This window comes from Staurois parvus, unplaced genomic scaffold (genome assembly GCF_062004578.1).
Source record: "Staurois parvus isolate SC_StPar_1 unplaced genomic scaffold, SC_StPar_1.0 ptg000552l, whole genome shotgun sequence".
Classification (NCBI taxonomy): domain Eukaryota; kingdom Metazoa; phylum Chordata; class Amphibia; order Anura; family Ranidae; genus Staurois; species Staurois parvus.
The window spans coordinates 427,977-450,457 of record NW_028318348.1 but is presented as its reverse complement, the minus strand read 5'-3'; the positions used below and the strand labels follow the sequence as shown (position 1 = coordinate 450,457).

General features: G+C 46.8%; 1 protein-coding gene across 1 annotated transcript in view; it reads right to left on the bottom strand.

The window, feature by feature from the left end:
- ATP6V1B1 (ATPase H+ transporting V1 subunit B1) overlaps positions 1-22,481 on the bottom strand; it is a 140,447-nt gene that overhangs the window by 93,152 nt on the left and 24,814 nt on the right. Inside the window, exon 2 of the mRNA XM_089691167.1 lies at positions 5,164-5,219. Within this exon, the coding sequence (XP_089547293.1) occupies positions 5,164-5,219 (56 nt within the window). The remainder of the gene's footprint in view (positions 1-5,163; positions 5,220-22,481) is intronic.

Here is a 22,481-nt window from a genome sequence, read left to right as displayed (position 1 = left end):
TTTTTCATCAACTACATTTCTGCTTGATCCCAACCTGCAATCACCTGATACCGACCCTTGGCGTGTTGACTACGCTTTTGCTTGATCCCAACCTGCAATCACTTGTTACCGACCCTTGGCGTGTTGACTACGCTTCTGCTTGATCCCAACCTGCAATCATTTGTTACCGACCCTTGGCGTGTTGACTACGCTTCTGCTTGATCCCAACCTGCAATCACTTGTTACCGACCCTTGGCGTGTTGACTACGCTTCTGCTTGATCTCAACCTGCAATCACCTGTTACCGACCCTTGGCGTGTTGACTACGCTTCTGCTTGATCCAAACCTGCAATCAGCTGTTACCCACCCTTGGCGTGTTGACTACGCTTCTGCTTGATCCAAACCTGCAATCACCTGTTATTGACCCTTGGCGTGTTGACTACGCTTCTGCTTGATCCAAACCTGCAATCACCTGTTACCGACCCTTGGCGTGTTGACTACGCTTCTGCTTGATCTCAACCTGCAATCACTTGTTACCAACCCTTGGCGTGTTGACTACGCTTCTGCTTGATCCAAACCTGCAATCACCTGTTACTGACCCTTGGCGTGTTGACTACGCTTCTGCTTGATCCAAACCTGCAATCACCTGTTACTGACCCTTGGCATATAGACTACGCTTCTGCTTGATCTCAACCTGCAATCACCTGTTACCGACCCTTGGTATGTTGACTATGCTTCTGCTTGATCCCTACCTGCAATCACTTGTTACCAACCCCTTGATGTGTTGACTACGCTTCTGCTTGATCCCAACCTGCAATCACCTGTTATTGACCCTTGGCGTGTTGACTACACTTCTGCTTGATCCCAACCTGCAATCACCTGTTACTGACCCTTGGCGTGTTGACTACTCTTCTGCTTGATCCCAGCCTGCAATCACTTGTTACCGACCCTTGGTGTGTTGACTACGCTTCTGCTTGATCCCTACCTGAAATCACCATTATCGACCCTTGGCGTGTTGACTACACTTCTGCTTGATCCCAACCTGCAATCACCTGTTACCGACCCTTGGCGTGTTGACTACTCTTCTGCTTGATCCCAACCTGCAATCACTTTTTACCGACCCTTGGTGTGTTGACTACGCTTCTGCTTGATCCCTACCTGCAATCACCTGTTACCGACCCTTGGCGTGTTGACTACGCTTCTGCTTGATCCCTACCTGCTATATCTGCTACTGGACCCCGGCTTGCTCACCTCCTGGGTGGGCGATCCTGATAACCGCAACCTTTTAATACCGTGCAGCAAAACCCATCTCCACCATCAGGAGCTCTGGTGAATACTAGTTAGTGCTTAGACTCCGATTCTTGTGTTAGCTGATATCTTCCCCCAGCATGTCCTGCTTGTGTACTTATCCTGCTGGTCAGTATTACAGCTTTCCAGTCCTAGGATGTGGTGGCTGCATTAGTTTTTATTTGTCAGCAACAGATCACTGCAAGTGTGGAAAAGACCTGTTGACGGAGACCTGTGGAAAAGACCTCATTGGCTGAGACAGCAAGCGAGAGCCACTGGCTCCCGCTGCTGTCAATCACGGCCAGTCAGCCAATGAGGAGAGAGAGGGGCCAAGTCCAAGCCACGGCTCCGTGTGTGAATGGACACACGGAGCAGCTTGTGCCCCCATAGCAAGCAGCAATTATGAGCTGTAAAGGCTTTTAACGCCTATGGACAATTTTGGGTACTGTATTATTTGCTGTTTTCCGGGGGGGCACACAATTTATTTGGCTTGGCATATTTTGTATCTATTTGCTTGACACAACCTCATCCTTTATGTTTTACCAAAAATCAGATATTATATTTGTTTGCATTCCAGTTCATTTGAGTGATTTATTTACTGACAATATCGATTTGAAAAACAGTAGTGCGATTATTGTGTGACAGAAAAAAATGGCAGCTGTCACCATTTTATTCTCCAGGGTCTCTGTTTTCAGAAAACATATATTGTTGGGGGATTTAGATGATCTTCAGGCCTAACTTGTACATTTTGCCATGTGTGTAAAAGGATAATAATAATAATAATTAAAATAAATAAATAAATGGCTCTGCCAATGAAAGGGTTAAGTGTTATGCTATTTTGGGCAACTGTAATGAGATAAAAGACTGCAGAGAGTCTTGTGATTAGTATAAATAGATGAGAAGTGTCCTTGTACCTGGAGGAGCTCAGCTCAGGATGTATTCTGTGTACAGTCACCACACCCCTGGCTGTCATTGTACACAATGTGAGGAGCCTCATTCATTCATTGTGTTTACTATCCAGAGGGCCTGTCCCCCCCCCCCCCAATTAAAGGGAGAGATCCTAATTACAGGAGAAAGAGTCCCTGACGGACATGTCACAAGAAACCAAACAATGCTTCACCCACGCAGCTACTCCCAACCTGCACACCCAGGGATGGCTGCTGTTAGAAACCATGGGGCCCCATAGAGCCAACCTGACAGCCCACCCCCCTAAAAAAAAACAACACAGTTTACTATGCTTCAGTTATGAACGAACCCATTGAGTGATTGGTACCAATCACTCATTGTGTTCATTCAGGAAAGAAAGGGGCTGGTAAATGTAACATATTTACCGGACTCTTCTCCCACTCTCCATCCTGAAGGATCCTATTGTGCGCTTGTGTGCTTGCAGCTGTCGGTGGGAAGAAGAGGAGGGAAGCTGGCAGCACTGTGGGGGTGGGGGCACACAAGGGGGCCTGGGCAGCAGGGGAAATGTATGGTGCACAGGGAGGGTGATGGGTAAGGTGGGGGGGGCAAGGTCATCCAGCGCCCAGGGCAAAGAAGCCAACCTGCACCCCTTACCCCTTCATTATGTGCAAGTTTAGGGGATGCTACGCCCAGCAGTCATCCACTTGTCAAAATGCCTTGTATCAGAATGAGCTCACTGGTGACCCAATTCATACAGTAAATTGCTGTGGCCAGGGCAGGGCACCCCCCTTCTCTCCGCACCCAGCCCCCTTCTCCCAGCAACTACCCACTTACTCGCAGCACCCACCACACTCACCCCCCTTCTCCCAGCACCCACCGCATCTACCCCCGCTTCTCTCAGCACTCACTGCACCCCACCCCCTTCTCCCAGCACCCACTGCACCCACCCCCTTCTCCCTGCACCCACAACACCCACCTACCTTCTCCCAGTACTCACCCACCCCCCCTACTCCCTGCACCCACTGCACCTACGCCCACTTCTCTAGCACTCACCACACCCACCCCCCTCCTCCCAACATCTACTGCACTCACCCCCCTACTCCCAGCACCAACTCCCCCTTCCCACAGCACCCACTGCACCCAATCCCCTTTTACCAGCATTTACTGCACCTACCCCCTTCTCTCAGCATTCACTGCACCCACCCCCCTTCTCCTAACACCTACCGCACACACACCCTACTCCCAGCCCCCATCCCCCTTTCCTACAGCTCACCCCTCACCCAACCCCCTTTTATCAGCACCTAATGGACCCCACCCCCTTCTCCCAGCACCCATTGCACCTACCGGCTTCTCCCTGCACCCACCACACCCACCTACCTTCTCCCAGCATCTACCACCTACTCCCAGCACCCACTGCACCTACCCCCCTTCTCTCAGCACTCAACACACCCACCTCCCTTTTCCCAGCACCAACTGCACCTATCCCCCTACTCCCAGCACCCACCACACTCACCCCCCCTTCTAACAGCACCCCCCAGACCTATTCCCTCTTCTCCCAACACCCATCACAGCAACCCCCTTCTCCCAGAACCCACCACACCCAGCTCCTCATTCTCCCACCACCCACTCTACCCGCCCTCCTTCTTTCACTACCCACCCCACTTCTCCCAACACCACGGCACCCACCCCTCTACTCCCAATACCCACTTCATCCAACCCACTTTCTCCCAGCACCCACCCCACCTTTTCCCAGAACCCACGACACACACCACACCTTTTCTCAGTACCCAACCCACCTTCTCACAGCACCTACCGCATCCACCCCAATCTTCTCCCAACACTCAATGGTCTCATCCCAACTTCTCCCAGCACCCATTGCATCTACCACACCTTCTCCCAGCACCCACCACAGACAGTCTTCCTTCCCCTAGCAGCCACCACATCCACCCTCTTTCTCCCAGCACCCACTACAGACAGTCTTCCTTCCCCTAGCAGCCACCACATCCACCCCCTTTCTCCCAGCACCCACTACAGACAGTCTTCCTTCCCCTAGCAGCCACCACATCCACCCCCTTTCTCCCAGCACCCACTACAGACAGTCTCCCTTACCTACCAAAATTGCCCCCTTCATCTCAGCACCCAACACAACATGCACACCCCTTCTCTTAGCTCCCAACACACCTGCACGCCCCATAGTTGCACATATACAAGGAAGTAGGGATGCTTGTGACATCATTGACCGTATATGGCCACATGGCTATAAGATGCATTCAATACAATGACAATATCCTAATGTAACCATAATAGCTCAATTATGTCACAAATACCCCCATCACCTCATTGGACTGGCAGGGATGTGATCATGTGACAGCTATCTGCGGGATCAGGCAAACTTAGTTCAGAAAAAGTTCAGATCCAAACCTAACCCATCCCCAGTCCCTCATAGAGTACTAATTGTACTGCCTTGCTTTAGGGGTATGTTATATTAGATTAATGACTTATATTGTCAAAGTACTGCCAGCTGCTACAGAGAGAGTTAACTGGGGGGTCCCCAATCAAACGTTAGCTATGGGACCCCCTGATTCCTAGTTAGTGTTTTAACTCGTTTCTATCATATCCAAAATGAAAAAAAAGTTTGGACTTTTACTGAAGACAGTCTAGGTCCCTGGTGACCAACCTGCGGCCTGAGGGTCACATGTAGGCCTTTGGTGTTTTCCAGTGCGGACCTTAGACCCAGCAGTCATCAGTGGGAATTTTGATTTATAATGGGTATGGAATAGCTGTAATTGCTAGCAGTTTCATGTAACATGTCTACAGTCTCCGACAGCTTGACCACAGTCAACAACTACTCCTGCAGTAACGTCTATGACCATCTTCTCCTGTCTTTGTAGCAATTTATATAAAAAATATTGTTTGCGGCCATTTGGTGATATCGGAGGCCAAATTTGAGGCTCCATATACCTTGTAAATTTTCATCCCCTGGAACACTCACCTTTACATTGTCTAGTACCACCAGAGGTCCATTCACAGCGCACACTGTCCGATAACCTACGGAAGAGAAGAAAACAATATGTTGGTCTTGGTATGGGACGTCTGCAGAATGACTCAGAACATCTTCATGTGACCTGACCAATTTGTCACTCTTCTAAAGTGCCTTTATTTTCGATTTCTAACAGACAGTAAGAACTTCATGCTTGTTCCAGTTTCTCTACAGCAGCCTTTCTCAACCAGTGTTCCTCCAGAGGTTTCTAGGACTTGCTTGAGCAGAGATGAATGCCTGCCTCTCAGACTACTGATCCTTGTGATCTTTTTAGCTTTCTGTAAGGAGGGCATTCTTCTTACTAATGCAATAGGTACTTTATTGACCACCAAGTCACAAAAGCATTTTTCCACTGATTGATAAGGTTAAGGAGGGGTAGTGTTAGCATCATGGGGAGAATTAGTGTTAGGGTTACAGAATGGGCTAGTGTTAGTGATATAAGGTGGGCTGGTGTTAGGTGTACAGGTAGGGTGAGTATTAAGGTTACAAACAGTATTCGTTTTAGGATTACAGGGAAGTTAATTGTAAGGATTCTTTGGAGGGTTAGTATTAGGATTACAGGAAAGATAAGTGTTGGGATTACAGGGAGGGTTAGTGATGGAATTACAGCGAGGGTTAATGTTGGAGTTACAGCAAGGGTTAGTGTTAGGGTTACATGAAGGGTTAGTGTTGAGGTTACAGGGAGGGATAGTGTTGGGATTACAGGAAAGATAAGTGTTGGGATTACAGGGAGGGTTAGTGTTGGAATTACAGGGAGGGTTAATGTTGGAGTTACAGCAAGGGTTAGTGTTAGGGTTACATGAAGGGTTAGTGTTGAGGTTACAGGGAGGGATAGTGTTGGGATTACAGGAAAGATAAGTGTTGGGATTACAGGGAGGGTTAGTGTTGGAATTACAGGGAGGGTTAATGTTGGAGTTACAGCAAGGGTTAGTGTTAGGGTTACATGAAGGGTTAGTGTTGAGGTTACAGGGAGGGATAGTGTTGGGATTACAGGAAAGATAAGTGTTGGGATTACAGGGAGGGATAGTGTTGGGATTACAGGAAAGATAAGTGTTGGGATTACAGGGAGGGTTAGTGTTGGGGTTACAGGAAGGATCAGTGACTGATGTAAACAGATGAAAAAGAGATTGTAAGCTGGAAAGAGCAGGGCCCTCGAACCCCTCGTGTATTGTATTGTTACTGTCTTGTCTCATGTTCTGTCCCCCTTGCTACTGTACAGCGCTGAGCATACCCTTTGGCGCTATATAAATACTGTATAATATAATAATAATAGTCACAGGGAGGTTAGTGTAAGGGCTAGTGTTAGGGTTAAAGGGAGGGTTTGTTGGGCTGGGCTTTTTTCCATGGTGCTGCATATTTGCGTACCTGTCTTCCTGCTAGGAGCATGCCGCACAGCACGCTCCCAGCACAATGACCGGGGTGTCACTGAGAGCCTCGGGTCCCGATCGTTAGACTCCAGATTCCGAGTCACATGATCGCCGAGATAGCCTCGGATTGGCTATCACAGTGATCAGTCACTGTATAGCCCGCCCCCCTTGTTTTTTTTTTTTCCGCTATGCATGGATACATTGTATCTCTCTAAGTCCTGGCATAAAGAAAAAAAATGTTTGTTTAAAAAAAAAATAACAACAGATATATAAATACATAAATATTAAAAAATAAAATAAAGAAAAAAATATCTAGATCAAGGTTTGATCTAGTTCAGTGCCAGGGTAAGTGTTTGGGTTAAGGTCAGAATCAAAGGTCAAGGTCAAAGGTCAGGATTTTTTTTTTATTATTATTGGTATCAGTGTCAGTTAGTGTCAGTGTCAATGTGTTGTAGGTAAAAAAACAACACAAAAACAAAACAAAAACAATGTGCATTATTGTTTCTGGGCTGTACTACGAGTACAAACAACAAATAACATACATACATACATATCGCTGCGATCGTCAAGAGCTGGAAAATTTATTTTGGGTTGTTCTTTGGTGGTAGGTTATGGTCGTAACAAGAAACACACAGCTAGATTATAAAAAAATCATTTATTTTTACTATTTTGGGCCACTTTTCCTTTGATAATAAAAAAAAATCAGGACTTATCCATTACCATTTACCATCAAATGAAACCCCAATTTGTCCTGAAAAAAATGCGGTATAATTCACCTGGATGTACAAAGCAGTTGTGATGATATGTACGGTTTTACTAACACAGGTCAACGTTGCAAAATTGTGCTTAGGCATTTAGATTTGTTTTACCCTTAGGAGTGAAGGGGTTAAATGAAGGGTTTGCATGAGATATGGATTACAGGGAGGGCTAACAGATGATAATATTAAGCAATGATTCAGCTATCTAAAGAAATTGACACCCCACATCACACAGAAAGCAACGGTGAAAATTGTTGAATTTTATTAGCACATAAAAATTACAATCAAAAAAAAAAAAAAGAAATTAAATTTGTGAGAATGGTATGGGGAAAAAAAATGTCAAACTGTAAATTCTGATGTCCTTTTATTATTTTTCCATTTCTCTGTAAATGTTGCAGACAAATAGACAATTTTCAAAGTTTAAAAGTGCATTAAGGAAAGTTTTGCTTCATTGCTGAGCCCCTGACAAGGACGCCTTTTATTTCAAAAAGAGATCCAGCACGAGCGTGAAATTCTGAAACAGATCAAAAACCGGAGAATCCTCGCCCGGAAAACTCAAATTTCAGTAATTGAGGGGGTTCAGCGGAGCAATAAACAACAAAAAAAAAAATGCCAGAAAAAAAAATCTTTCCTCTGTGAAATAAGCTTTGTGGGTGGGCTGCATTTTTCGAGGAGGAAAAAGGGAAAAGCTGTTGCGAGTGATTGCCAATTTTGTAAAAGAGAAAAAAAAATCAAGTCTTTCAGGCTGACCCCCATGCACACACCCACCCAAATTTCACAGTTGCTGTCACAAGTAATCACCATTAGGCCGAGGAATAATGCGTTATTAACTCTCGTCTGGGCGGACAGGAGGGGATCTGACAAAAGAGGAACTAGGTTCGACTTTGTACAGCCACTAATTGTCTTTTTTTCTGGACATCTGTGCGGCGGTGGGCGATTTCCCTCCCTCCGGGCGAGGCGAGAGACATATTTCTGTCCCAATGAGAGAAGGTAAAATGTAAAATACATAATACCGGCTTATTTAATAAGAAGGAGTCCAGGATTTCAGAAAGAGGCACAGAGTGAGACTGTACTGAGTTTCACATTTTAAAAAGTCCTGCCTGAAAATAACCGCCACAAAATACCTGCTATTGCCTTAACTAACATGAAAAGCTAGAAAGATGGGCCCCTCTCTGATCTATATTCATACAACCTGTGTGCTGAACGAACGAAATCTAAGATTCCTCCATCCATGCTGTACGGTGCGGATGGACAAATATCCTTGCTAGGGTATTGTATTCCGACAGGCGGCAGCAGCTGTCAGAACACCATAACAATACCCTCATCTGATTGGATGCAGCCACGGTTGGGCTGAAGCAGAGGCAGACTGACAACTCATGGGGCCCCCGGGCAATAGGGGATCATAGGGCCCCTGTGACCATGCCCAAACTCAAAAAAGCCTATGAAAAAGGTACCAGGGGCATCTCATGGGGCCCCCTACTGACCCCAGGCTCTCGGTCAGTCAGTCCGCCCCTGGGCTGAAGATTTTCCACACGGCTCCTTTGATTCTTTAGTTGAAGGATGTTGGGCAGGAGGAGGCTAATGGTGTCACCCACTAAGCGGACTTTGCCTGGTTCAACAGGAACTGGTCAAAATGACCAGCTTTACTGGGGACTAATTTTTCTTCACATTGGCTAAGCTCTTCCTTCTGTCAAAGGACACACCCTAACTGGTCCTTAACATTATCTCATTGCAGAATGGACGGGGCTTTGAGTCATGGAAAGTCAGGCTCTAGTAATAAAGTGAGAGGCACTAATAAAGTTACTAGAAGTCTTGTGGTGTTAAAGTGTTTCTAAACCCAGGACCCTGCATTCACTATAACTGGTCTCCCGGGACCCTGCATTCACTATATCTGGTCTCTCAGGACCCTGCAATCACTATATCTGGTCTCCCCGGACCCTGCATTCACTATATCTGGTCTCTCAGGACCCTGCAATCACTATATCCGGTCTCCCCGGACCCTGCATTCACTATAACTGGTCTCCCGGGACCCTGCATTCACTATATCTGGTCTCCCCAGACCCTGCATTCACTATATCTGGTCTTTCAGGACCCTGCATTCACTATATCTGGTCTCCCCGGAACCTGCATTCACTATATCCGGTCTCCCAGGACCCTGCATTCACTATATCCGCTCTCCCAGGACCCTGCATTCACTATATCCACTCTCCCCGGACCCTGCATTCACTATATCCAGTCTCCCCGGACCCTGCATTCACTATATCCGGCCTCCCCGGACCCTGCAATCACTATATCCGGTCTCCCCGGACCCTGCATTCACTATATCTAGTCTCCCAGGACCCTGCATTCACTATATCTGGTCTTCCCAGACCCTGCATTCATTATATCCACTCTCTCAGGACCCTGCATTCACTATATCCGGTCTCCCCGGACCCTGCATTCACTATATCTAGTCTCCCAGGACCCTGCATTCACTATATCTGGTCTTCCCAGACCCTGCATTCATTATATCCACTCTCTCAGGACCCTGCATTCACTATATCCGGTCTCCCCGGACCCTGCATTCACTATATCTGCTCTCCCCGGACCCTTCATTCACTATATCCGGTCTCCAAGGACCCTGCATTCACTATATCCGCTCTCCCAGGACCCTGCATTCATTATATCCGGTCTCCCCGGACCCTGCATTCACTATATCTAGTCTCCCCGGACCCTGCATTCACTATATCCAGTCTCCCCGGACCCTGCATGCACTATATCTAGTCTCTCCGGACCTTGTAGTCACTATATCTGGTCTCCCAAGACCCTGCATTCACTATATCTTGTCTCCCCGGGTCCTGCATTCAGTATATCCACTCCCAGGACCCAGCATTCACTATATCCAGTCTCCCTGGACCCTGCATTCACTATATCCGGTCTCCCAGACCCTGCATTCACTATATCCGCTCTCCCAGGACCCTGCATTCACTATATCCGCTCTCCCAGGACCCTGCATTTACTATATCTGGTCTCCCCAGACCCTGCATTCACTATATCTGGTCTCTCCAGACCCCACATTCACTGTATCTGGTCTCCAAGGACCCTGCATTCACTATATCTGGTCTCCCCAGACCCTGCATTCATTATATCCAGTCTCCCCGGACCTTGCATTGCAGGGTCCGGGGAGACTGGATATAGTGAATGCAGGGTCCTGGTAGACTGGATATAGTAAATGCAGGCTCCTGGGAGACCAGATATAGTGAATCCAAGGTCCTGGGAGACCGGATATAGTGAATGCGGGGTCCAGGGAGACCAGATATAGTGAATGCAGGGTCTGGGGAGACCGGATATAGTGAATGCAGGGTCCTGGGAGACCGGATATAGTGAATGCAGGGTCCGGGGAGACCAGATATAGTGAATGCAGGGTCCGGGGAGAGCAAATTTAGTGAATGCAGGGTCCGGGGAGAGCGGATATAATGAATGCAGGGTCCAAGGAGACCTGATATAGTAAATGCAGGGTCCGGGGAGACCAGATATAGTGAATGCAGGGTCCAGGGAGACCAGATATAGTGAATGCAGGGTCCGAGGAGAACGGATATAGTGAATGCAGGGTCCGGTGAGACCAGATATAGTGAATGCAGGGTCCGGTGAGACCAGATATAGTGAATGCAGGGTCCGGGGTTTAGTAACACTTTAAGAACAAAGTAAAATATGGTTCAAGGATAGGACTCCAATAAACCCAAACTTTTTGAGACAGTAATAAAATATAAATAAAAACTCAATGAACTATAAATTGATAATAATGAATCATGAAAGTCCATCAGCATATATGAATGTGCTGCATGAGGGTCCCCTCCACCATGAGACAGGGAGATCTCGGCAATGTAAACACAAAACACAAGGGGGCGCCAGCTAAGTGCAGCATTAGTGTACTTTATTAAAGTGAAAGACAAATAGCAACCATGACAGTGTACCCATTAAACAAAGTATTCCCAAAGAGGGAGGGGGCTTCTCATGCCGGTGTGGACTTGCATTGTAAAGGCACCCTAGGGACGTCAGCAATGGAAGAAGGTAGTCCGGGTCCAGACCAGAAACCACAAAAACCACCATGGAGCATGGAAGCGGAAGTGACATCACACAAGAGAAGGACCTGCAAACAAGGGGCATGGCTACGTCTTTTGGAGCATTCTGTGGTTACCGTGTAAGTTACCACTTGTCTTTCATTTTAACAAAGAACACTAATGCTTCACTTAGGTGGCGCCCCCCTTATGTATTGTGTTTAGGCATGCTTGAATGCCTAAGAATGACACTTTACCCATGTAGGACAAAGCAACAGATTCACTTTAGGGCCATTCACACTGTTACAATATGTTAACGCTTGTGCATTGATAATGTTGTATTGAGGTTTAAAGCGGAGCTCCACCCAAAAGGGTAAGTTCCTCTTTAAGGCCTCATCTCCTACTGCCCCTTAAGGATTGTCTCCTTTGGGGAGCAGAGGGGGAGTGGGTACCCGATTTTGACAAGTTCCCGCTCCCACTGTGATCGTCCATGCCGGGGGTTTCAAATTCCATTTCATCGCGGGCCATATTAGCATTATGATTGCCCTCAAAGGGCTGGTTGTATCTGTAAGACTAGAGCATCCCACCCCCTATACATCAGATGCCAAGAATCCCCATCCTCCCTAACAGCACTGTGCACCCCATTTGGAGGAAAGGAAGCAGAAAGTGCAGGGTCTGGAGGAGGACCAGAGGAGCCGTGGAGTCAGTTACCAGAGTCTGCTGAATGTTGAGACCAGGGGAGGCAGAGATGAGGGGATGCTGCAGCTGCACTGAAAGGTGCAGGATCTGGCGGAGAAGTTCTGTCCTCTCTGCTGCCTACTGCTGAGACAAGGTGGAGGCAGAGATGAGGGGGGTACCATAGCTGTAGGAGAGGTGCAAGGGCCACATGAAATGTCCTGGAGGGCCGGTGTCAGGGTCCTGTCCACGGCAGAGGTTCTGGAAGATCTGGCATTTCTGCCAGTACCCTGCATGGCCGCAGAAGCACGCATCAGCCTCAGTTTGGTGCCAGACGGCCTTTATAAGGAGGCTCAGCACTTCCTCAAGTTGCTGGATGATCTCAAGCTCCTTGTGCCTTGTTCCTGTTTCCTGTGATTGTGACCTGTGATTTCCTGATACCGACTCGGCTTGCTCCTGGACCTGTCTACTCTGATTTACCCCTGATCTGACCTTGGCTTGGCTTACGGATACTCTCTCTCTTACTCCTCTGTGTATGACCTCGGCTATCCCATCTGACTACGTCTGCTCTGATTCCCACCAGGTACCTGACCTTGGCTTGAACCGACTACCCAGTAAACATCTAAATCCTGGAAGGGCTTGCATACCACGCACAGGCGCCCTCTGTCTGCAGACCTATCTTTGTGCACCAGCTGTGCTTCTGAGTGGACCACCAACCAGCACTCCTACAGGTGACCTGTGCAACTTTGAGTCTGACTCCCGCTGTCCCACTCTCAGGGGAGTCCAGAACTTAGCCACAAGGGAAGCCCTCTCTCCATTGGCCTCCATCACCAGGTACGTGATATCCGGATTCAGCCCGCAGGCCTTGTGTTTGACACCTGTGGCCTAGGCCATCGGAATTTCTCCTCCCCCTCCCCCCCTCCCCAGTCTTCTGGGACCCATGACAGGTCCCAGAGGACTGAAGACCCATTCACAATGCGCAGCGCAGATCACGCATGTGCAGTAGGCATCCAAGTGTTAAGGCGCAAGCTGTCACAGCTGGATGCCCACACTTAAGATGTCGGCACTGGGAACACAGGACAGCCGGTAAACCCGGCTGAGGTGAGGACGCCGCTGGATCCTAGGACAGGTAAGTGGCTGTTTTTTAAAAGTCAGCAGCTACAGTTTTTTTTTATGCTGACTTTAGTTTTTTTCACCAGAGACTGGAGCTCCACTTTAAGTCACATTCACATCTATTGTACCAGAATGCGCTCTCAGCCTCACACTGTTGCTTTGACAAGGAATGAATACAAGTGAGTAATTAAAAAGTAATCAATCCCTAAAGGCCCCTTTCACACGGGTGTTCCGTATGTCCGTATTTCATCTGTCCGTTTACGGATGAAAAATGGATCCCCCATGTATTTCTATGGACTTGCGGATGTAAACGGATGAACGTCTTTTTATATCCATTAATGTCCGCATCCATTAACATCCGTTTTTTTTGAAGGAAAGAAAACCCAATTTTTCTTCCGCAAAAATACTGGGAACGAACGAAAAACGGATGTCAATGGATGTAAACGGACCAAAAATAGATGTAAATGGATGAAAACAGATGAAAATGGATGTAAACTGATGAAAACAGATGAAAATGGATGTAAACGGATGAAGAATGGATGTAAACCAATGTAAATAGATGAAACCTCTTTACAACTGCATAAGGCCCCTTTCACACGGGCGTATGTTCGTTTTTCATCTGTCCATTCACGGATGAAAAATGGACCCCCATGTATGTCTATATACTTGTGGATGTAAACGAATGAACATCTTTTTACATCGATTAATGTCCGCACCCATTAACATCCGTTTTTTTTAACGGAAGAAAATACAATTTTTCTTCCGCAAAAAAACCCAGAACGGTTGAAAAACGGATCTAAACGGATGTAAACGGATGAAAAAACGGGTGAAAACTCATCCGTTTTTTCTTTGAAAAAACGTGACTGAACTGAAGAAAAAAACGGAACGCCCGAGTGAAAGGACCCTAAGAGCTAAATCTGTACTATGGGAACCAGGGGCGGACTGACAACTCATGGGGCCCCCGGGCAATAGGGTATCATGAGGCCCCCGGGCAATAGGGTATCATGGGGCCCCTGTGTCCTTACCCAAACTCAAAAAAGCCTATGAAAAATGTACCAAGGGCATCTCATGGGGCCCCCTACTGACCCCGGGCCCTCGGGCAGTGCCCGAGTTTCCAAATGGTCAGTCCGCCCCTGATGGGAAAATTTCAACAGTGGAGATTATCACACATGCTTATTGGTGGCAGGTTCTCTGACAGGCGCATTGGACCTGCAGTTGATCCCCTCCTGACCTGCATTTGACCTGCATTTTTAGTATTACCATGGACTTGTATTGGAATGCAAAACACGGTTGATGCGTACAGAAAGCTCATTAGCGTATACCTGTAGGCTGTATGCACCCATGTGCGCACTCAAAAACATCTAATAATATAATTTAAAAGAAGGAATGAGCTTAGCCCATTGGACAGAAGCAGAACTTAATAATAGTAGAGATACTTCTTCCTATTGCTCCATGGTTGCTAAGGAAGTGGCAGGTGCCAGCACCCGCCACATCCTTAGCAATCACTGACATCACCCTGCCCCATTCATTTACTGGTACAAATCCCCAGTCATACGGACAAAGGAATAGCATTTTTGTCAAAATATAATCCAAGGGTTCGCACTTCTGCACTTCTGGGTCTCAAGTAAATGCAATTCCCCAAGTCTCCATACAGGTACAAGAAATGGAAGCACTTGTGACTTATTTATTGCATTCAACTTTTTGATGGAACATCATCTTTATGAAGGCCTTGATAAAGATGGACAGAGATCCATCATAATATTGGATGCAATAAATAAGAGTCTCCATTTCACCCAAAAGTGCTTCCTTTTCTCATACCTGTATGGAGAACTGCTTGAACCGTGCAGAGGAAAACCCTTGGATTATATTTTGTTAAACATTATCAAGTCCAGTGTTTAATGGATCTCTGTCCATCTTTATCAAGGTCTTGATAAAGATGAACAGAGATCCATCATAATATTGGATGTGATAAATACTGTAAGTCTTTATTTGATATCTCTAGTTCAAGATCCAAGAGTGCTATTTCTCATACCTGTATGGTCAACTACTTGGGGAATTGCACTTACTTGAGACCCAGACTACCAAGGCAAACCCTTTGGATTATATTTTGTTAAAAATTAATATTTAAAATTTACCAGATTATAAATAACTTTTTTTGTAATAATTAATAAAGAAAAAAAAAAACTACAAGACTGCTGTAGGTTTCCTTTAGGAAGCCAGCTTCCCTTGTAGGGAGAATAAACTAGTGAGGATGAAGTTGTTCCCTGGAAGTATTCAGCTTTTTAGCTGCTCCGTTTTGCCCTTTGCTCCACAGCCATTGTGCAAAGTGTCAGTCTGGACTGTGTTGTCAAGCTCGGCTGGCCTATCCTGAGCCAGAAGCCCCTGTGAAAGGCCCGGCGGGGAATCTCAAACTATTCCACTAATTAACAGCGCGGCTCAGGGTTCCCATACACACCTGCATGGTCATGTGAGCGAGGCCAAAGAAAAGACCCATAGAAAGCCCAGGGACTGGCCATGCGTGAAGAGGCTGGAACAAACAGGGGGACCCAGCAGCCGCAGCGAGGCCTGGCCAAGTCCGATCCAGACGCACAGTCCTTGCCTTTCTTTCACTCTCGGGAAAAGATTAATTTGCAAGTGTCAACGCTTCTTTTGTCGTTGTCCCGTTTGTGTGGCCTTTTGTCTGAGGCTCACATGTCGGCCCTTCCTCACCTATCCAATGCAGCTCCTCCAGTTGTCAGCAGTCCTCGCTTTCCAGGGACACTTGGAGATTTTTGGAAATTTGTCTCTGAAAATGCGCTACAACCAGGGGCGGACTGACAACTCATGGGGCCCCCAGGCAATAGGGGATCATGGGGCCCATGTGTCCTTGCCCAAACTCAAAAAAGCCTATGAAAAAGGTACCAGGGGCATCTCATGGGGCCCCCTACTGACCCCGGGCCCTCGGGTAGTGCCCGAGTTTCCAAATGGTCAGTCCGCCCCAGCTACAACCGATACGGAAACAAAGTGGCCAACTTGGGGCTCAACAATGTATAATGGTTGGTCTTAGCATTAAAGAAGATGTAAATCCTAACTGAGTGAAAGCATTGTGCACTATTACCAAATTGCTTTTTTTACAAATTAAACACTTTTCACTTCTTTTTTCATCCTTTGGTGCATCTCAGCAAAGCTAAGCCCATGGATCATCTTTTCTGCCACTTCCTGTCTATATGCACTCTAGCAATGGCTGCATGGCCTCTCTCAGGGTGAGCTTCTTGATGGTGACCATGGTGAAAGATTCCTGTAGGCAGGTTGAAATTAGTTACATAGGTGTTGTCCTAGATGGGAGGGCTGGGGTTAACTTTGTTCCTGTTGGGTTTTTCGTTGGTGGGATCTTTGAGTCAGACACGTTGCTCCTGTGGATATAAAAAGGGACAGTGGCCCGGAGCCTGGAAAAAGGAGAAGGTTGCCCAAAGTTCCCTTTGAGGAGTCCGAGAGCATTGTGGCTGTTCAATCAGCTGTGTTCCATGGAGGGGATGGCCTCCTAAGAACCTGAAAGATTTGAGAGTCGTCCAACTGGGACTTCTCCCTGAAGAATCCAGCCATTAGGGAATGCCACTCTTGGACCTGAATGGACTCTACCTTTGCAGGTATGCCAGGACAGCACATAGCCTTAGTTAAAAAAGACATTTTGGACTCTGTACTGTCTATACTATTCAGTAACGCAACGGTGTTATATTGTTAAACAATTTTTTATTTAAAATAAGCAGACATATACTCACAAACACAAGAACATGTTTCGCCACCGAACAGCATCATCAGGGGAATGGGGGCTCCATTCCCCTGACGATGCTGATTGGTGGTGAAACATGTTGGGCGGATCCTAGTCGGTGATGTCATATACATGTCATATACATGCTGATACTCTGATACCTTGGTCAACTGATACACTCCCATGGCTTCAACTACCATCTCTATGCCGATGACACCCAAATCTATCTCTCTACCCCTCGCCTCACCCCTTCAGTCTCCGCCTGAATCACTAGCCTTCTGAACGACATATCAGACTGGATGTCACTCCACTTCCTCAAATTAAACCTTTCCAAAACCGACCTCCTAGTTTCCCCCCCAGCCCGCGTCCCCCCCCCGACCTCTCCATCATGACCAACAACGCCACCATCAGCCCCACCCCGCAAGCCAGAGTATTAGGTGTCATTCTAGACTCCAATCTGTCTTTCCAGCCCCAGATCCAATCGCTGACAAATTCATGCAGACTCCACCTCCGCAACATCTCCAAAATACGCACGTTCCTAACTCCAGAAACAACAAAGCAACTCGTTCACTCCCTTATCATATCACGACTTGACTACTGCAACTCCCTCCTCGCCGGCCTACCTCAACACAGGCTATCCCCGCTTCAGTCTATCCTGAATTATGTGGCCAGACTCATCCACCTTACCAACCGCTCCGTATCCGCCACCCCCCTCTGCCAATCCCTCCATTGGCTTCCGATTGCCCAACGCATAAAATTCAAAATACTAACATTGACGTACAAAGCTGTTCATAACACTGCCCCAAACTACATCACCGACCTGATATCCATCTACCACCCAAAACGTACTTTCCACTCCTCACAAGACCTCCTACTCTCCAGCTCCCTGGTCTCCTCCTCCCATGCCCGTCTCCAGGACTTCTCCAGGGCTTCCCCCATCCTCTGGAACTCACTACCCCAATCCATCAGACTGTCACCTACCCTCCTCACCTTTAGGCGCACCCTAAAAACCCATCTCTTCAGAGAAGCCTACCCCGCCCTCACCTAACTGCTGAACTCCTCCGCTCTCCCAACCACTCCATCCCCCACAGCTATTTCCTCCTGTACCACTCTCCCCTCCCTTCTAGATTGTAAGCTCCAAGGAGCAGGGCCCTCAAACCCCTCGTGTATTTTATTGTATTGTTACTGTACTGTCTCATGTATTGTCTCCCATTGTAATGTACAGCGCTGAGCAAACTGTTGGCACTATAGAAATACTGTATAATAATAATAATAATACTCAAGGCTTTGGTGTCTATTTCTTATGTGCTCCTATACTTCTTATGTCTGTGAGTATATGTCTGCTTATTTTAAATAAAAAATTGTATTATGATATAACACCATTGTGGTTCTTTGATCTTCTTCTCTGGAGGGAATATCTGTTTACTACACAACAAGAAGATTTATTCTGGTGCCTGTCACATTATGCTGAGGAGGCGGTGAACGTATTCCATCGATGAGATGAGTCCTGAGCATGAGCACACAAGCGTGTATTGATCTCTGGAAAGTGAGATCAATATATTTACTAAGAGGCTGATCATTTATTTGGTGGAGGAATCATGTTTGATCATCACCTTTACAGATTTGATTGAATCTTGGAGAATATATGTTGGACTGAGCACGTTTTCACTTTTTATATGGCTGGTTTCACTTTTCATATAGCGGATTACACTTATTTATTATAAAGTTGTGGTTTGTTAGCCTTTTGGTATTGAGAAGGCTCACAAGTGTATATTGTATTGCTATAAATGTAGAGATGCGCACAAAGTGTACGCTTAGATTGTTATAGGGTTAATTTGCGGCTTTTTTTGGGAGCAGCACTCTTTTTGGATTTTGTTTCACTAAACGCAAATAATTTTTTTATAGATTATTCATGTGAACAGCAAGGCACTTTTGCAGTCCCAAGGCATTTCAACGAAGCAAGTCATATGCAGCAATGTGCTCAAGGATTGTTCTCATAAACAGGTCTTCTCAGTGGGCTTACCAGACAGGGCACTAGGCTGGCAACACAAGGCGCAAGGGTGAGCCAATCTAGATTCAGGCTAGCAGAAAGGTCCTTCCTCAAACCAGTCATTTTTTAGGGGTTGGAGGCCCAATCCTGAGATGACCACCCTACACAGGAACCATTCCCTGCACTAATCCTACCTTTCTACATTTCTGACTCTACCATACACCCCACACATTGCAGGGAATGCCGGAACCACCCAGCAGAGATTATATATAACCAATTTGGCTGCCCCTATCAACATTGAGCTCTGTGTCCAATCAGATACAGCCTCCTCCAAAATGGCCAACGGGGGCCCAGTGCATAAGACAATTAAGTTCTCTGCAGCTTTCTGTGACACTCAGCCCAATGCCTAGGTCAAGAATTATAGCTGGTGAGTGTGTCCCCCCCCCCCATACCCCTTATAAGGCAAGCAGGCCTTTTGTATCTATTGACTTTCAGAAGCTTACAATGGGCTGAGGACTCTTTTCCCAAGAGACCTGGGTCAATCACCAAGCAACAATATTGTCACATGTTCTAGAAAGGGGACCAAGAATGTGGGGGGTACACCATTTGCATAAACTGTGAAGCTCCATAAGGGCCCTCTGGGATTTAAGGGCCCGTTTACAGAATATGCGGACTGAAATGTGCAGGAAACTCCCCTTGCTGTCATGTAGACCTGGACACACTCATTTTGAGGCAGAGATAGATCATCCACAAGACAATCTAGGCAGGAGCCTAGGGATCAGTGGATCCCAAGGGGGGCCCAGATACAACTTTCTTTCTCTCGCAGTAAACCTGGTGGTAGTGCAATTGGTCAAAGCTGTACATCCGCTTGTTACTTTGAAGGAAGAATATACTATTACACAGTTTCTGAACCATAGTACCAGCAAAGATGATGCAATGGAAACTTTTTTTTTCCAATAGCAATACCAATGTCAATTGAATAGATGGGAGGGCTAAAGCTGCTATCTTAGAAACCTTCATTCTACCTTAATATGTTTCTAGGCAGGTGAGAGGTGTGTCGGCCGTGGGGCAAGGGGGTAGCTAATGACAGACCTTCCCCCATGTACCCCATTAATCCATTGGTTGCCAAGTCTGGGTTACATGTAAGGACTACCCCTGGGGTGGGTTCATCTAGGCTATGCTAGGCACCTGTAACAGGGTCACTCTACTTCACACATATAGGGTACCTTTACTTTAGTGCCATTTGCATCAATGCCCTGGGACAGGGCTGAGGTTGCCTTCAGGAAATATTCAACCTTAAGGTGGGCCTCTACTCTTAGAGATGAACGTACACCATGTACATTTGCATGACAACTGTTCTCCAGTAAACTCTCAGGTCCCCGTGTAAATGTACATTTTCCCATGGTACAAAGTCCAGCAAAAGAACAGTCTTTTTCCTAAATCCCTAATCCTACTCCTGCTATGTGCTGCCCCAGCATACCTGCAAAGGTATAGTCCAATGTGAATAAAGGTCCATTACTGGCATTCCCCAGCAGCTGGTGTCTTTGGGGCGATCCCTAGGTTGGACAGCTCATATCTTTTGGGCTCCTTAGTGATTGATGGACCAGCAGCAAGGCTCTCAGGACGGCTGACTTCCGATGACCTCCTACTTCCGACCTCCGGCTTCTCTCTCTTCTCTTTTTTTTCTGGGCTCCAGACCACTGCCCCCTTTTAAATGTACAGGATCAGTGTGTTGGTCCCAAACATCCCACAAAAAACAAAAACCCGAGAACAGAGTTAACTATCATCCTCCCATTCGGGGTAGCAGCTAACTAATTAATTCTAACCTTCTTACAGAGGAAGGCAATCATAAGGATCCCCTAAATGTTCCCCATATTGGAATGGTCTCCCATACTCAGAAGTAACGTGAATGTATTTTTCTTTCTAGCAGTCAATCCGCATTGGCTCAAAGGGAATGAAGTTATGTGCAGGTAGACAAGCAGACCTGTTGCATTGGCTTTCATTTGGCTATGTATGGTTTGACCCAGCACCCAATCAGAAATCTTCATACAACGCATGTATGGGAATTAGATCGGGGCAACCCTAGAAGAATGTTACAAAAAATGCTTCTCTGTGCAATGCTTCCAATCTATAAAGAGGAGGAAAGGGCGGTGTTCATTGTGTGTGGGGTACCCCCAGGGGCGGACTGACAACTCATGGGGCCCCCGGGCAATAGGGGATCATGGGGCCCCTGTGTCCTTGCCCAAACTCAAAAAAGCCTATGAAAAAGGTACCAGGGGCATCTCATGGGGCCCCCTACTGACTCCGGGCCCTCGGTCAGTGCCCGAGTTTCCAAATGGTCACTCTGCCCCTGGGTACCCCTGATCCAACCCAGACATCTACATGTCTATGGCTAGCCTTGATTCCATGTGATTTTTCAGAAGCAGAATGCAGATTTTGGAGTCTTGGAAATTTCCCAGCTCCTGAACATAAAGTTGTTCAAGTCTACAATAGCTGTGTTTTTTAGATAGAACATAGCTCCCACTTAAAAATGGGCTGTTTTATCACAAGAATGTATGTGGGTAATGAGGCTCAGAAAAGTCAGTGCCTCTAAAGCCAGTTCACAGGACTGCGCTCTCTCCACAGAACGCACAACATTGTTTAGTCAAAATAGCTAAACAAGCGCAGTGCGTGGCGACTTGTCAGCCGTTCGGCTCCTGTTCAAGTCCAACATTCTTTCTCGGGGGAACAGACTATAGCCAGGGATGGGGACTCGCTGCCAACAGGCAATGCTGCCAAGTCGGGAGAGTGAGCCAAGTGGAAGTGGGGGGGGGGGGGGGGACATAGCAAAGGCAAATGATTCGGGAAGGTGCCAGAGAGCAGTGACTCTGATGTACATGGAGGCAAGGGGCCACCCATCAGTGGGCAGCTGCCAACCAGCCAATCTTCTATCCCAGGGAGCAAAGGATTCTGGGTCCTGGGATCAGCAAGTGGGGACTGAACAAGGAGGATAAATAAAATGCTGTCTGGCTCAATGCAAAACTGTATATGGACTAAAAGCCATTAGCCATCAATCTCTGGTTTTGGAACACACAGCGTCATGTTTGGTGAATTTGGTGAAATTTTTTTAGTTGCGCTGTCACTTTTGTGGCCACCAATCCAAATCACAGCTCTAATTGGTTGGATGACATTTGATAGTGTTTTCACAATCTCTATTCACCTTTCTGTGTTCATTGCTGATATAACTGCACACCTCCCAACATTCTCGGATTCTGCGGGACTGTCCTGAAATTTTAACAAAATCCCAGCATCTTGAAGATCCACTGCCCACAAACAAACAAAAGATTTCCCAGCACATTTACCAGTCAGCCTGCAAAACAACTGAATTGATTCTGTCTAACAGTTTACATTAAAAACAGGGTTTTGTTTGCACACATTTGCAAATATATGCGTAAGACGCAGTGCCCTCGACAAGGGTCCTCTGTATATACTGCGGTCCTAGCTCTAAAATTTCTAAGAGTCTCCATAATAGGAGCAAATATAATAATGGATAAGTTAAGGGAAGGAGGATATATATGTTAAAATGACTTTTTTATATGTTAA